General features: G+C 45.2%; 1 protein-coding gene across 23 annotated transcripts in view; it reads left to right on the top strand.

Annotated features, from left to right (window-relative positions):
- Positions 1 to 15,049, top strand: part of CAST (calpastatin) — a 564,844-nt gene that overhangs the window by 424,839 nt on the left and 124,956 nt on the right. For all 23 annotated transcript variants that reach the window (XM_085632507.1, XM_085632509.1, XM_085632510.1 and 20 more), the window contains one exon: positions 5,208 to 5,309. In XM_085632507.1, coding sequence (XP_085488633.1) covers positions 5,208 to 5,309 — 102 coding nt within the window. The remainder of the gene's footprint in view (positions 1 to 5,207; positions 5,310 to 15,049) is intronic.

Genomic DNA, 15,049 nt, shown 5'->3' on the forward strand with positions numbered 1-15,049 from the left:
AATGCAGGGAAATGAATAACAAAATATGTGGTTTTCCCTGTCACCGACAATGGGGTTTCTGCTTTATTTGCATTAAATTTAAAAATTTGAACTGCATCCCTCCATTGACAGCACTAAGTAACGTTATCTGGCTCAGTTCAGCTGTTGGGCAATTTTCGGTTGACTATTTACAAATTGTTTCTACTGGATCCAGTGGACAGAATGAGGGTTTTGGACATATGTTGCACTGCTATGGCTACAGATGCAATTGGTTGCAATTACTTCATATTCATCTTGGAACTTGGTATTGGAATTTGATTGAATATGTTGGATTAAATTAATCAAGAAGACCTCTCATTTTTCTTGCTGGACACATTTAGCAGAGTCTTTAAAACATATTCTGAGACTTTATCCAGTAGAAACGTTTTGCAAAAGGACTCTTAAAATGTCCTTCAGGGAATGGCACTGGCACCTGTTCCCTGATTCACTGTAAGAAAGATTTGAGCATCGCCGACTAGGCCTCGATGTCAAATTATACTGAAATGGAGACAAAAGAGCCCTGGAAGACTGCAAAATATACATCAATACAGTATTGAAAAAAAGGGGTAGGGCTGCAGGTTTCATATGTTCTGTGTAAGATCGGCCTTCAAACTGCTGTAGTCAAACTGTGGTTTGAAGATGATTCAAACAGTTTAGTACCATATTCCCAAATCAGACGTTTATTGTGGTGTGATTAGTGATGTCTAGTGCTTCTGATACATCTGTAATCAAAACACAGATAGTCAAGCAAGGGAGGCAAACTCCTAGTCTGTTCCCCCTCTTGGGTGAATGAAGACAACTTCGAAATGGTTCCAGAAAATGGTGTCCTCCTTGAAATGTTGTTGTATAAGGAGCGCCCGGAAATCCACCAAGAAAGCCCACATAGGCTCGCGGGTGAGACACTGCGTCTCTCCCCCTCCTTGCTTCCTTGCTCCCTCTCACTCTCTTCTCCCTCCCAAACCTCCCCATTTTCCACCCCTCCCCCCATTTCTCTGTGAAACGCAGTCCTTCCCTTCCCTCTCTGCCTCCTTTCCTTCCTCTCCGCGCTCCCAGATTCATATGGAGCTCCCGGGCTTTGTAGTACGCCATTCAAATCATGGGCATAGTGCATGGACAGGCATAAAGAGTTTAACATGCGTCCCACAATGACGAAGTACGTGGCTGGGATCGCACAACAAGATGAAGTAGGAGGGGTTGAGACACATGAAGTGATGCGTTGATGTAAAGTAGATGTTCCAGGAGGCAAGGCACAATGTTGTGTTTTATTTACGTTAAGTTGGTTAAAGTCAAAATCTGAACATCAAGATATTACATCAACTGCTGATGCACTGAATCTGTAACAGACGATACCGACCAAAAGAGAGTAACGCCATATTGTATTGTTCATGTATAGTTAAAATGTAAATTAAATTGAATAACAGATGTATCAGATGTAATGTAAACTATAAAAATTAATAAATCCGGAACCGGATGTATAGTGGCTTGGTTGGAGTGATTTATGGTGCCTGGGCGATGCATGTGTAATAGGATAGTTGGTCACTTGGAGATGATTAACAGTGAATAGTTTGCTCCTGATTTGGCACAACGAGAAGTATCTCAAATACCTGTAACCTCATGTAACATTTAGAAGAATATTTTTTTATTACTACTTGAATAGTGTCTGCATGTCTTGGAGGTTACATTTATCCCCATCCTATTAATTTAACTGGGTAATGTAAGTTGTGATTGAAAAAGAAATTACATAGATCAGAAGAATAGATTGATTATGTTAGAAATGGGGTTTCTGTTTGGCTAAGGTATGCACCCAAGCCAGAAATGGGTTTCTGGTTGGCTAAGGTATGCACCGAAGCCAGGCAAATCCCACCACTCTAGTCAGGGTAAGTCAGGTACACACCAAAGATAACCTGAGCTCACCGTCTGGTAGCTTGGCACAGCACAAGCCGGCTTATCCGCAGAGGCAGTCCGTAACGCATTTGTGCAACATACACTCACAGTAACACAATGAATCCACCACAAAAAGAGACTCCACACAGGTTTACAAAAAATAGATTGCTATATTAGCCATAACACAAAAAGACTAAAATGACATGAATTGCATAAGAAGGGCATGAGATATGCTTGTTACAGGAATCAAAGTAAAACACAGTGCTGAGCAACACATAAGAGCAATGGACCACATTTAGAACTGGTGAGAAAACAACACAAATCACAATAGAGATAAGTGGGGGTTGTTTCCCTGGAGTATCGTGTTCCAAAGACCATGTTTCTTTACAGGAGGGGGCCCGTAGCAAAGTGTGCACCGGGTCCCTCGGACCCAGGAAGCCGAGAAAATCCCAGCCGCCTGCAAGTGCACAGCTCGCCTTGAAAAGACCTCATGGGTCTGGTTCACAGTACCTGACTTCGAAAGTCATGTGGGTGACGGCCACAGGGACCAGAGTCCACGCCACTGGGACTCACAAACAAGGTGGTGCAGCGTCTGGCCGTACAGGCGGATTGGAGCTATTCACGACTGAGGCACTCTTCCTCGGGGCACAGGCAAGCTAGTGATGCCAGCGCACAGCTTGGAATCTGCTTACGGAGCCGGGGTTGATACGTCGGCACAGCGATCTCCTTCTGGTGACAAGGCCCTACCTATGTGGATGGATTTCCCCGCATTTCTGGGCAACCTTCCAGCTTCACGAGGCCTGGGCTTCCCCTTGCGCTGTAGTGACTCTCTATCCTTGGAGAGTGCGGCGTTGGGGAAAGCACGAAGTGCTCAACATGCGCTATTGAACTCAGGGTGCCCAACACACCATGATCTGGGTGCAAACACCTCAGTTCCTCAGACACACTGTTCGGTGGCAAACCCAATCACTCAACACATGCTGTCCTCTGCGAGTGGTGAAGCAAGGAGCAGTGATCACGGCTCTAGACAGAGTGCTGCTGCCGGGCTCATGACAGGGCAGGCAGGAGGAATCATTGAAGGCCCTGAGATTCCACAAGGACAGGGGGCAAGCCAATAGCCCTCGGAGAACACTTCTGGGGCACAAAAGGAGGCAGCAGGCCAACACAGCAAAGCAGTTAGCAAAATCGTGGTCCCTCATGCCAGCAGAGCAGTCCTCCTGGCAATGTGCAGATGTAGAGCCAGCAGCATCTGGTTACAAGTCCCATGCAGTGTCTGATTAGATGGGGTCAGCACCCCAGTACTTTTACCCAAAAGTGCTTTTGATATAGGGGATCACTTCAAAGGAGCGCACTGACTACTAGTAGGGGGTAAATCGGCCCTTTCTCTGAAGGAAGGACACAACCCTTCCAAATGTAAGTGTGAACCACCTCTCCCTGCCCTAGAAGACTATCAATATGTAGATGAATGCAGATGTGTCTCCTGTCACACGCAGCCCTTCCTGTGTTGTGGCTGTCTAAAGGGAATGCACCAAGTGTAGCTATAACCGAACCCAAACATGTATTGGAGACAGGCTCTCAGGCACAGAGTTATAAGCACAGAGAATGCCTACTTTCTACTTCACCAGTGAGTAGGATTTATCACTACCATTCTAAACATGCCAAACATGGCAACACAACTCTTCCCTGATCAGGAATTACCAGAAAGTTATCTAAGGGAATTCTCAATGCTAGCCTACGAGAGGAGTATGCCTCACAGCAGTGAAAAACGAACTAGGGCCTACCTTAGGGGAGACCCATGCATAATAAAAAGGGAATTTAAGGCTTGGCAGGGCATTTTAAATGCCAAGTCAAAGTGGCATTAAACTGCACACACAGGCCCTGCAGCAGTAGGCCTTAGAAAGGGTTAAAAGGCTACTTCTATGGGTAGCACAATCAGTGCTACAGGTCCACTTGTAGCATTCAATTTACAGGCCCTAGGTATATGGTATACCCCTTTACTAGGAACTCACTAGTAAATCGAATTTGCCAATCCGGTGTAAACCAATCATACTATGTTTTAAGGAGAGAGCTCATGCACTTTTGCACTGGTTAGCAGTGGTAAAGTGCCCAAAGTCCAAAAGCCAACAAAAGCAAGGTCTGAAAAATTGAGGAGGAAGGCAAAAGGTTTGGGGCTAACCCTGTAGAAGGGGCCAGGTCCAACAGAAAGATTCTTAAGATGGAGACTGATGTCTGCCAAAATAGTTTAATAGTGACGTGACCTGATATAAAGAAGAATTAACGTGCTACACCACAGTAAGGTCCACTTATACTGCACTCTTAATATAGTCTTCTTCGTATGTTATAGTGACTATCCCAGTTGCATATCTTATCGTCTATCCTGAAATATGGTCCACCAGTCGAGGTCCTTTCCTTATACAGGTGCCTTTGAAAGACTTGGCAGATTCTGGAGGAGGTCTTTCAGGAACCCTTAGCGTGCACACATTATGTCAAGAGTCTGAGCGATTGCCCTTCTTAAACAGAGAGGTAGTGCACATAAACCTATGTTTTTGCGTGGTTGGAGCTTTTCCTAATTCAGGAATAAATAATTCCCCAATTTCAGAATGGCTTCTCTTCAGGAAAGGGCCCGCTATCTCCATAACAAACTTCACCATTCTTGTCCCACTAGAAATTTGAGATCTAAAGACCAGCCTCTGCTCTGCCCCCGCAGCATTTGCACAGTCAAATACCGCAGCCGTTCTATCTCCTACTTTGACCCCCACCACTGGAACAAACTCCCCCACTACATTTGTAACTGTTCTTACTTCGCAAGATTTAATAAACTTCTAAAAACGTAGCTATTCTAATTTCCCTCTCCTTTTTTCCCCCCTTACCTGATATGCGCTCTAGTGCTGAGATACCCCTGCGGGGTGATTCACTGCGCTATATCAAGCTCATTCAACAAAGTATAACATCCAGTGCTGCATCAAGTAGTAGCAACTTTTTGTTTGTGCCTCTGGCTTCGCTCATAATTATATTTTTAGAACACTGTATTTCTTTAGGTTGTGGAACATAATAAGGATGAAATCTACGGCAGACATGACCGATCTGCGGGGCCTTCCAGCCTCCATAAAAATGACATTGAAAGCAGACAAAAGTAGATTATGAGATCTGAAAACAAGAATAAGTAGGAAGTAAGGATGTGAAATACAGAATCATAAGATGAAAGTGCCTTTTTCCGTGAAGGTTCAAAGTTTCAGAAAACCCGGAAGACAGTGTTATACTCGCTCTGCCTTTTTGTAATCATTATTTCTTTTGACTTTTTACAGAAAGCACCGGTCTCATCAGACCCACTAGATGCATTGTCTGCGACTTTAGGGGCAGGTGATCCAAAACCAACAGAAACAAAGCCTGCTGTGGATAAAGTGAAGGTAAGAAACATAAAATCCACAACATAAAATCTGGGTTATGGTTTCAAATAACTCATTGGTGTGAACAATATGCATTCAATAGGTGAATAATGCTATTAACGGTCATATTCACTTGGTTATATACACAATTACAATATAGCATTTGCTTGCTGAAAGTGTGTTTTTTACACATTTTTGACAGACTTTTTTGTCTTAATTAATTTCCTTGGATCTGTCTATAGCTTTTACACCACGGTCATATTATCATATAGGACACTTCCACAGTTGTGTCGGAAGGTCAGAGTAGATCTAATTGAGAGATACCTTTTAGGTTGGAAGACTACCTGCATGTGAGACTTAATTCATGCCCCCACTGAGTCCTTGCTGTTTCTTGGAGGGTTCACTTCATCTAGATGTTCTTAGAATCTCAAAATGACATATGGGACAAAAAGGATTTTGAATTGATTCAGGAAGTACGTACATTCGAAATTAATAATTGGAGTGCCCAAAATAAAATGAGAACTTAAGCAGCTTCCCTTACCAAAAACCTAGGAAGAAAATTGCACAGCATCCAAGCTTTTATAATCTTCATGTATAGCAGTCATTTGCTGTCAAACAGCTTTGTGCTATTTAAAAACCTACACATACATATATACACAAATGTGCACATCCCAAAATTGAATAAGATCCTGATTGTTATTTTAAGATGATTTTAGAAATTCAAAGGCAAGCCTGTCTGCATCCGTCAGCGGCCATCTGGGGCCAGGGGCCAGTTATGCTGCCCAACATCTTGCTTCTACTTCTAAAGAGCTTAAACAACTGTACTCCACAGATTATCAACCAGATCATACCACCACCCAACTTCTTGTGGATCTAGGGCTATTTAATATTTCTAGTACACTCAGCCCAAGCTAGAACACATACACACCCTCTCCAGTTGAATCTCCATGGCAATCACCCCCTTCCAACCACCTCCAAATCTGTTATTTGAACACAAGGTCCATTGTTAAACACGCCACGGAAAATCTTTAATTTTTATTTCGAAATGAGACCTTTTTAACAGCTGAATTATCCCCCGACATTCTTACGCTCTCCCTGAAAACTACTACATCTTCGCTACTGATTGTTCCACTGGTAAAACGGGAGGTGGCTTTGCAGCCTTCATAAAGAAGCACCTAAACTTTTCCAGTCTTATACCCCTGGACATTTCAAAGACTGATAGCATTTTAATCAAACTTGATTCCTTCACTTCTCCTCTGATCTGTATTCTAGTTTATAGGCTCCCAGGTCACATGACTTAATTTCCTTAGGCCTTTGCGGGACAAATTTCATTACTCGTAGTTGAGTGTGCTACAATCCTAATCATTGGTGATTTTAACTACTGGGCTAAAGAGGAGACCGGAGGTCAATTATCTCTTGACTTCACTGATCTACTAATCTGCCTAAATCTTCCCCCAACATGTTACTACACCTACTCACTATAAAGTTCATATTTTGGATCAAGTCTGGACTACTACTCTTTCAGTCTCTTCTATTGTGGTTATGCAATGTGTTTGGTCATATTACTTTTTAATTAAATTTCCACTCACAGATGTAACCCCACATAGGCCTCAACCCAGCACCGGCAATTTCTCCCAAAAATGGTCCCATGTTAATATTGACTCCTTTTGTCGTTTTTTAGCCAACTCTGCCAGAGATTAAGGATAGTCTTCATAGACTAGAGGAAGGTATTTTGAACTGGCTGACAAAAGCCAGTGACTTCTATGCCCCTCTCTGGAAAACCAGACCACCTAGATTTCATGACGCTTCGAAATGGTTTTCATAGGATTTGAAGTCAGCCAAATTGGAATTAAGCTGTGCAGAACGCAAGTGGCGAAAATTCTATTTTACTGCTAATAAGGCAGTCTGTCATCTCTCAAACAATATAAAAAGCTTATCAGACAAGCCAAATCTACCTGCTTTTCAGATAGAATTATCAAATCAACCAATAAGTCTAAGGAAATCTTCAAAATTGTGTATGAACTGCCCAACCCAGAGAGAGTCACCCTAACAATTACTCCTACGCTGAATCCATGCAAGATATTAAATTCTTTTTTTATCAATCATAATGAAAAAATAATGCCAGCGTACCTTCCAGTTCTCCTGCAACAACCTCCTCTACTTCAGACTGCAACTTGATTACTATGTCTGCCCTGCCTTCGGTCAGTAAAGAACTTCTTATGGACCTCCCGATCAAGGTAAAATCAGGTTCTCCAAATGATTCCTCCCCCCCTCACCCTCAAGGTTTAAAAGACCGTTTTTTACTGCATTTCCAGACCAGGCCTTGCCTTGCTCAACAACTTTTTTAGTCATGGCATGGTGCCCAGTTCTTTTAAGGGGGCAGCGGTGATCCCTTTGTTAAAGAAAGTTGGTGATGATCCTTCTGTTCTGAAAAACCTCTGCCCGGTATCTTTACTTCCCTACTTAGCTAAGGCACTCTAGGCCCATGTAGCCAATTGCATTGGCTCCTTTGTATAGACAACAAACTTTCTTGACCCTCATCAAGCAGACTTTCGGCCTGCTCATTCCACAGAGACAGTAATTCTGTCAGTGTTGGATGACCTCCGTAAAGAGTCTGATAAGGACATCACTCAGGCGTTGGTGCTCCATGATTAATTGGTGGCTTTTGACACCGTCGACCATATTTTGGTTGACTGTGTCAGAGACGCAGACCTTTGAGGCACTGCATAAGACTTGGTCAAGTCTTTTCTGACTGAACGCTTGCAAGTGGTCAGGCTCTCCACTTTTTGCGCTTCTGAGGTCAATTTATCCTGTGGTGTTCCCTTGGGTTTCTCCCTGTTCCCTCTTCTTTTCAATCTATACATTTGTCCACTGGTTTACTCCCTGAATCAAGAGAAGGTCATGGTTTATAACTACGCAGATGACTTACAACTGATTTTCACCATTGATAATACCTCGGAATGTGTTACCACCTTTCAACACGCTATGCTGTTTAATCATGAATGGATGAATGCCAGTTAACTCCACTCCAATAAGACTGAGATTGTCATCATGAAAAATAGGTTGGACTTATGGAAGTCTTCACTTTGGCCTGCAAACATGGCCTCTCCCCCTTTGCCCAATAAATCTGTGATGAACCTTGCAGTCCTAATCAAAGATAATTTGACCATGAATCCTCAACTTGGGGCTGTGATTTCCTCATGTTTGTTTCAACTTCGGAAAATCCGAAAGATAAGTAAAAAAAATTCTTTCGAGGCTCTCACGCAAGTAGTCATTGCACTTGTCCTTACTTGGCTGGACTATGCCAACTCTCTGTACTAGGGTCTTCCTAAGTGCTTAATTCATGGACTTCAAATGGTGCAGAACGAAGCTGCTAGGCTGTTGCCTCATCAACTTCGCAACTGTCACAGTACCCCCTTACTTCGAAACTTGCACTGTCTGCCTGTAGAACAGCGTTTCATCTCCAAGGTAGGGTGCCCCATTTTTAAGTCACTCCAGACAGGCAGCCCCGCTTTTGTTTCTGACCATATTCAAAGACCTACTCCCAGGCGCAATCTGAGGTAATCGCATGCTAATCTTCTCACTATCCCTTTCTTTAAAAGTAAGATCATTGGTGGCTCCAAGTTTGCGGTACTGGCTCCCCACATTTGGAATGCTCTACCATCAGAAATCAGGTTGACATCCTGCTACACTGCATTTAGGAAGCTCCTAAAGACGTGGCTTTTTAGGATGGCATATGAGTATCAGCCTGTTGCAAGCTATGTCCCAGTTACCTCAGCGCCATTAAACCAGGTGAACGTGCACTTAAATTGTTTTAACATGACATTTTTAGCATGCCTTTGAAAAAAGCCAGGTTTTCAAGGACTTCCTAAACCTGCCAAAGAAGGAATAGTGCCCCACCTGGTGGATTTGTGCCATAATATCAGCTTAGATTGTTCTTAGCAGAACTTTGCTGATCACCTCCTAGTACAAATCTGTAGATTTGTAGGTAGAGATGAAAGGGGTCCCTCTGACCAGCACAGCAAGCGGTATAATCAACTGGCTGCATCTAATAACAGTTCCTCTCCTGTTTGGAGTCATGCCCTAGTATTTTATGTTTTTTGCAGATATGACTGGTTGTGTCAATTTGTAGTATGCCCCATGTGTCCATTTAGCTTGTTGCATTGGGAAACTCACTTGGATTAATAATCCCATAGCCGTGCCAAGAAAAAGGAAAACCACTAGCTTCGCTGCTAAATTTGCGAGTATTTAAACAATTACCCTTAAAATTTTAGAAATCCAGATTTTCCTAAGAATGTGATTTTGTTACATGGAAACAAACATTTAAATTACTTGTAGTGACAGATGCCAACCACATAAGGCCACAGTGAGTTCCTTGTGGCAGCCTCTATATTGGTCAGCATAGAGGAAATGTCTATAGAGATTTAATGTGTGTCAGTGCTTACTTGCTTTATGCTCTGTCAAGTTGGACATTGTGGTTGAGCATTCTGCCTGCTGTACCTATTGTACTTAATGGGCCATATTTAGTCTAGATGAGTTTGACAAAGACTAGACTATTGCTGGCTCTTGGCAGGGTGATTATTGTATTGAAATGGAGTACATCTGTGGCAGAGGTGGCTTAGAAAAGGTTATCCATGAATGGTTTACTGTTTATAAGGGTAGCAAATGCCATGGGTTAACTGATTACCAACTAGGGACTGTGTACATAAAGTAGGCCAGGCTGGGAGTATTTCAGATGTAATAAGGCATCCTGGTATATCAAATTATATTTCCTTTATTTGTAAGAGTTTAGGTTTCTTTTGGTCTCCCTTACCTCTAAAGAAACTGAAGTAACTCTCTCTCTCACCACCCCAATCCTTGGCCCTTTTGCCTCCATCCAAGGCCTAAACTACCACTGAGTTGATTCTTTTCAAAGAGCTGGGTACAATAGTGTGGCGTAGCAAAAGAAATGAATGGCCTGTCTTGACCTGTGCTGACTTCTTTCTTTGTGACAAGATAATTACATGCATATTTGGCAACAGTCTCTCACACTCACTGACAAATCATGAGACTAGAGAGACCAGGGGTCTGAGCTAATGTTTTCACAAATGTGTTTGAGGCTGTCAGCAATGCAACTTCCTCCTGAGCAATGGACAGAGAAAGAACATCACCTAGAAACCCCATCACCTAGAGCTCCCTTGAAAGTACTTGATCTCGCCATACTTACTACATCTCCATCTTCCACAATAACCATGTTTTTCTTCACTGTTCTTGTCACCTTCATTATATTTCTCAGACCCATACTTGCACTTACCTCTGGTAATTGCAACTCACTTCACAATCCACCTCATTCATATCGCACCTCTTCATACAGTGACATTCATGACAGTCCTTGTTGTGACACCGGTTCCTATTTAGTGCTCCCTCAATTTTCTGATGTTCAACATTCACCAGCCCAATCACCTGCGGCACACATTGGTGCCTAGCCCAAGGACACAAATAGTGAGACCACTCTGGGGTTGTGTACGACACTCCTGGATAAGTTTAATGTTTTCCACCAAGATTCCTTCAAATTGCTCCCAGCTATAGACAATCCTTCACCATACTTTTGATATTTTCTTCCATATCATTAGCTTGTGGATGAGCGAGGTGGTCTCTGTTGATCTTCTGCCACTGGCTCAAAGACATTTAAATAGATCAACCTGAATTTTGGGCCTATAATGCTCCTTGGTAATGGTTTACTGTAACTATGTGTTCGAGGCATATGAGCTGCAGATTACACACTTTTGCATAGATCGCCATCTGGTGTTGGGCCCGGATGGTTGCAGTTTGTTTTTCCTCTTGGAAAGTCTTTGGAAGTCACGAGGTCGGTGACTCCTCCTATGGATCGTATTGCGCATGGGCTTCGGCTCCATCCACAGATTGTTTTTTTCTGCCATCGGGCTCGGATGTAATCTTCGCGCTCCGGTTCCGAACATTTTCCAGTTCGACGATCGAAGCGGAATCCTCACCTCAAATCGCGGTATTGTTTCGATCGCGATCTCCTCAATCAACGCATCTTCTCATCGACAAATCTTCGGTTCCAGTCGTCGACGGCGGCCTTCGGGCCTACCCAAGCTCCGGTCCCGGCTGATAGAAAGAACTCCATTCAAGAAGTGCCCTCGATGTGGGTCCAAATTTCCCCACACCGATCTTCATGAGGTATGCAACCTCTGCCTCTCCCCTGAACACGAGGCTCAAGACTGTCCGGCCTGTAAGTCTTTCCGATCGAAAAAGACTATTCGAGACCGAAGAGCCAGAAGGAACATGGCACACTCCTCGACCTCCCTTCCAGTCGACATCGAAGATCCGGGGCAGCAGCGCACCGAAGACGACCTAGTCATTGCTTCCGAGGCCGACGAATCCGATGTGGAAGACATCACTCCGGCGCAGAGGGTCGTGAGTACTATTCCACCCCCCCCACACCCGCGCCAACACCCAAAAAGGCTTCGGTCATGCCTTCGCCTCCGGGCCTAAGCAAGACCAGAGATACTGCTTCACACACCCCACCTTCGGGCCCAGTGAAGAAGCCAAGTAAGCCGTCCGGGCGCTCGGGCTCGAGCCAGCCTACCAGCGGTGCCGAGAAACACACTTCGGCACCGAAAAAGAAACCGACCTCTACCTCGACACCGAGCTCCGCACCGAAGCCTTCGGGGTCGAAACCCAGCTCTTCCGTACCGACGCCATCTTCGGTACCGACCAAACCCCATAAGGCCCTCGACACCGACACTTCCAAGCCGAAGTCCATCTCGGTGCCGACCAAGAAATCGGAGGTTCCCAAATCCGGTGCTAAGCACACTAGCACGGAAAAACCTAAAAAGACATTGGCCCCGACATCTTCGACGCCGACGGACCAAACACTTTCACAGGAACTATTTACACCGGATCCCTTGCAAAAGACTCTCACCAAGGATCCAAAAACTGGACATTTGACACTCTCTTCCAAAAAGAGACATTTGGACAAACCATCTCCACCTCCACCTCCAAAGAGGAAGGACTCTGCTACCTCTCCTTTCAGAATACCTTCCCCACCTCCTCCACCCTCTCCACCTCACCCCCCTCCACCCTCTCCACCCACACCTCATCGCTCTCCGACCCCGTCTCCAGACGATGATGATCAGGGGGACCCATATTACGATATAGGGGATGTGCCCCAAGACTCCACCCCTACAGGATCCCCAGACCCATGGGACGACTACAATAACCCAGATATCCCCGACGTCCCACAAGATGACCTTTACCTTTCCAGGCCATCTCCACGGAAGACTCATTAGGGTTCCACCATCTACTTCAAAGGGCGGCACACTATCACGGGATAGAGTTGCACACTGACCCAGTGGAGGAGGATTTCCTCCTCGACACATTTGATACCACACATAGGTCTACCTCCATACTACCTATGCTTAAGGGGGTGGTAAAGCATGCGCCAGAGGTTTTTAAAGACCCAGTTAGGGCCAGGGTCATTAACCCACGCATAGAAAAAAAATACAAAGCTGCCCCCACAGATCCCGCCAATATCAAAGGGCCAGTGCCACCAGATTCCCTAGTCGTTTCCACTGCACGAAAAAGAACAAATTCCCAGGCGTCAGGCGAAGCACCACCACCTGACAAAGAGTCAAAGCTACTGGACGCATCAGGAAAGCGCACTGCATCACAGGCAGCCAATATATGGCGTATCGCCAACACCCAAGCGCTATTGGCCAGATATGATAGGGCACATTATGATGAATTGGAAAACATAATGCACCACCTCTGAAAAATATAAAACTAGGGCCAATGAATTAACTCGAGGGTAAGACAATCACTAACACCTCTATACGCTGTGCCTTAGATGCAGCAGACACAGCCTCCAGGGCCATTAATACTAGCGTCATCCTCCATCGCCATGCTTGGCTAAGAATATCAGGATTTAAGCTAGAGGTACAAGCCTCCATCCTTAATCATCCCTTTGACCAGGAACACCTATTCGGCCCAAAGGTAGATGAGGCCCTCGAAAAAATGAAGAACACGGATACGGCGAAGTCTATGGGAGCCCTACAGTCACACCCTCCTAGACGCTCTTTTCGCCGCTCTTCCTTTCGGAGTACATGTAGAGGCTATTCCTCAGATAACGCGTCCACTTCCTACAAATCCCCCACTCAGTCCACCTTCACAAGGGGTTATCAAAGAGGCGGCTATAGGGGCAACAATAGTAAAGGCAGAGGCAAAACAAATACCGCCCGCTCTGCCACACCGCCTACCCAATGACTTCCCCCCTGCTCCCTCCAGACCATCCCCCTCCGGTCGGGGGCAGACTTCAAAATTTCCTTCATGTCTGGGAGACCATCACCTCCGTCAAATGGGTGACCCAAATTATTCGGTCAGGATACTGCCTGGAATTAACATCTACCCCCCCAAACATTCCACCCAGGCAACGCCCAATGTCACAAGAACATTCCACATTACTAAAGCAAGAGGTAATCTCCCTCCTGCAAAAACAGGCAATAGAACACGTTCCCGTCAATCAGCAAAATTTAGGGGTCTACTCCCTATATTTTCTAATACCAAAAAGGGACAAGACTCTACGACCTATTCTAGATCTCCGGCCCCTAAACACATACATACACTCAGACCATTTTCACATGGTAACGCTTCAGCAGGTGCATCCGCTCCTCTCCCAGAACGACTTTCTCACCACACTGGAGTTGAAAGACGCATACTTCCACATTCCAGTACACCATGCTCACAGAAAATACCTCAGATTTGTAGTGGATGGACAACACTACCAGTTCAAGGTGCTCCCATTCGGAGTCCCAACAGCACCATGGGTATTCAACAAGTGCCTAGTGGTAGTGGCGGCACACCTCAGAAGACAGCACATTCACGTCTTCCCATACTTGGACGACTGGCTGATAAAAGCCACTTCATACAACCAATGTGTCCACCACACCGCCACTACAATCCAACTACTTCACCAACTAGGCTGCACAGTGAGCCACCAAAAGTCCCAGCTAACACCATCCCACATAAAACAATACCTCGGTGCCACCATAGACACCTCAAAAGCAATAGCCTACCCCAATCCGGCCAGGATCGCAAGCATTCAGGCTTTGCGAAAAAAAATCGTACTTCAACACTCCCTTCCAGCAAGAGTGTTTATGCAACTGATAGGGATGATGGCCTCTTGCATTTTCATAGTGCCTCACGCAAGACTCCAGATGCGTCCACTCCAAGAGTGCTTAGCGCGCCAATGGAACCAGGCCCAGGGGCAACTGACAGATCTGGTGTTGGTAGACGGTCGTACCCATTGCTCTCTGCAGTGGTGGAACACCACAAACCTTTCCAAAGGTCGACCGTTCCTGGGCCCGGTTCCCCAGATAATACTAACAACGGACGCATCGCTCTCCGGCTGGGGAGCTCACCTATTACACCTCACAGTGCAGGGCACATGGACGCCTCAACAAAAGTTACTCCATATCAACCATCTGGAGTTACTGGCAATCTTTCTAGCCCTAAAATCCTTTCAAACACGGATTTCAGGCAAGGCAGTCCTCATTCGCACAGACAACATGGCGGCCATGTATTATATTCAAAAACAAGGCGGCACACACTCTCCACAGCTCTCTCAATTAGCACAGAGCATATGGAGATGGGCAATTCCACACAAAATCTTTCTCCTAGCCCAACATGTCCCAGGAGTCCAAAACACCATGGCTGACTCAGCAGACAGATGCAACAGATCCACGAGTGGGAACTTCACCCGC

The sequence above is a fragment of the Triturus cristatus genome, chromosome 2_1 (genome assembly GCF_964204655.1).
Source record: "Triturus cristatus chromosome 2_1, aTriCri1.1, whole genome shotgun sequence".
Classification (NCBI taxonomy): Eukaryota; Metazoa; Chordata; class Amphibia; order Caudata; family Salamandridae; genus Triturus; species Triturus cristatus.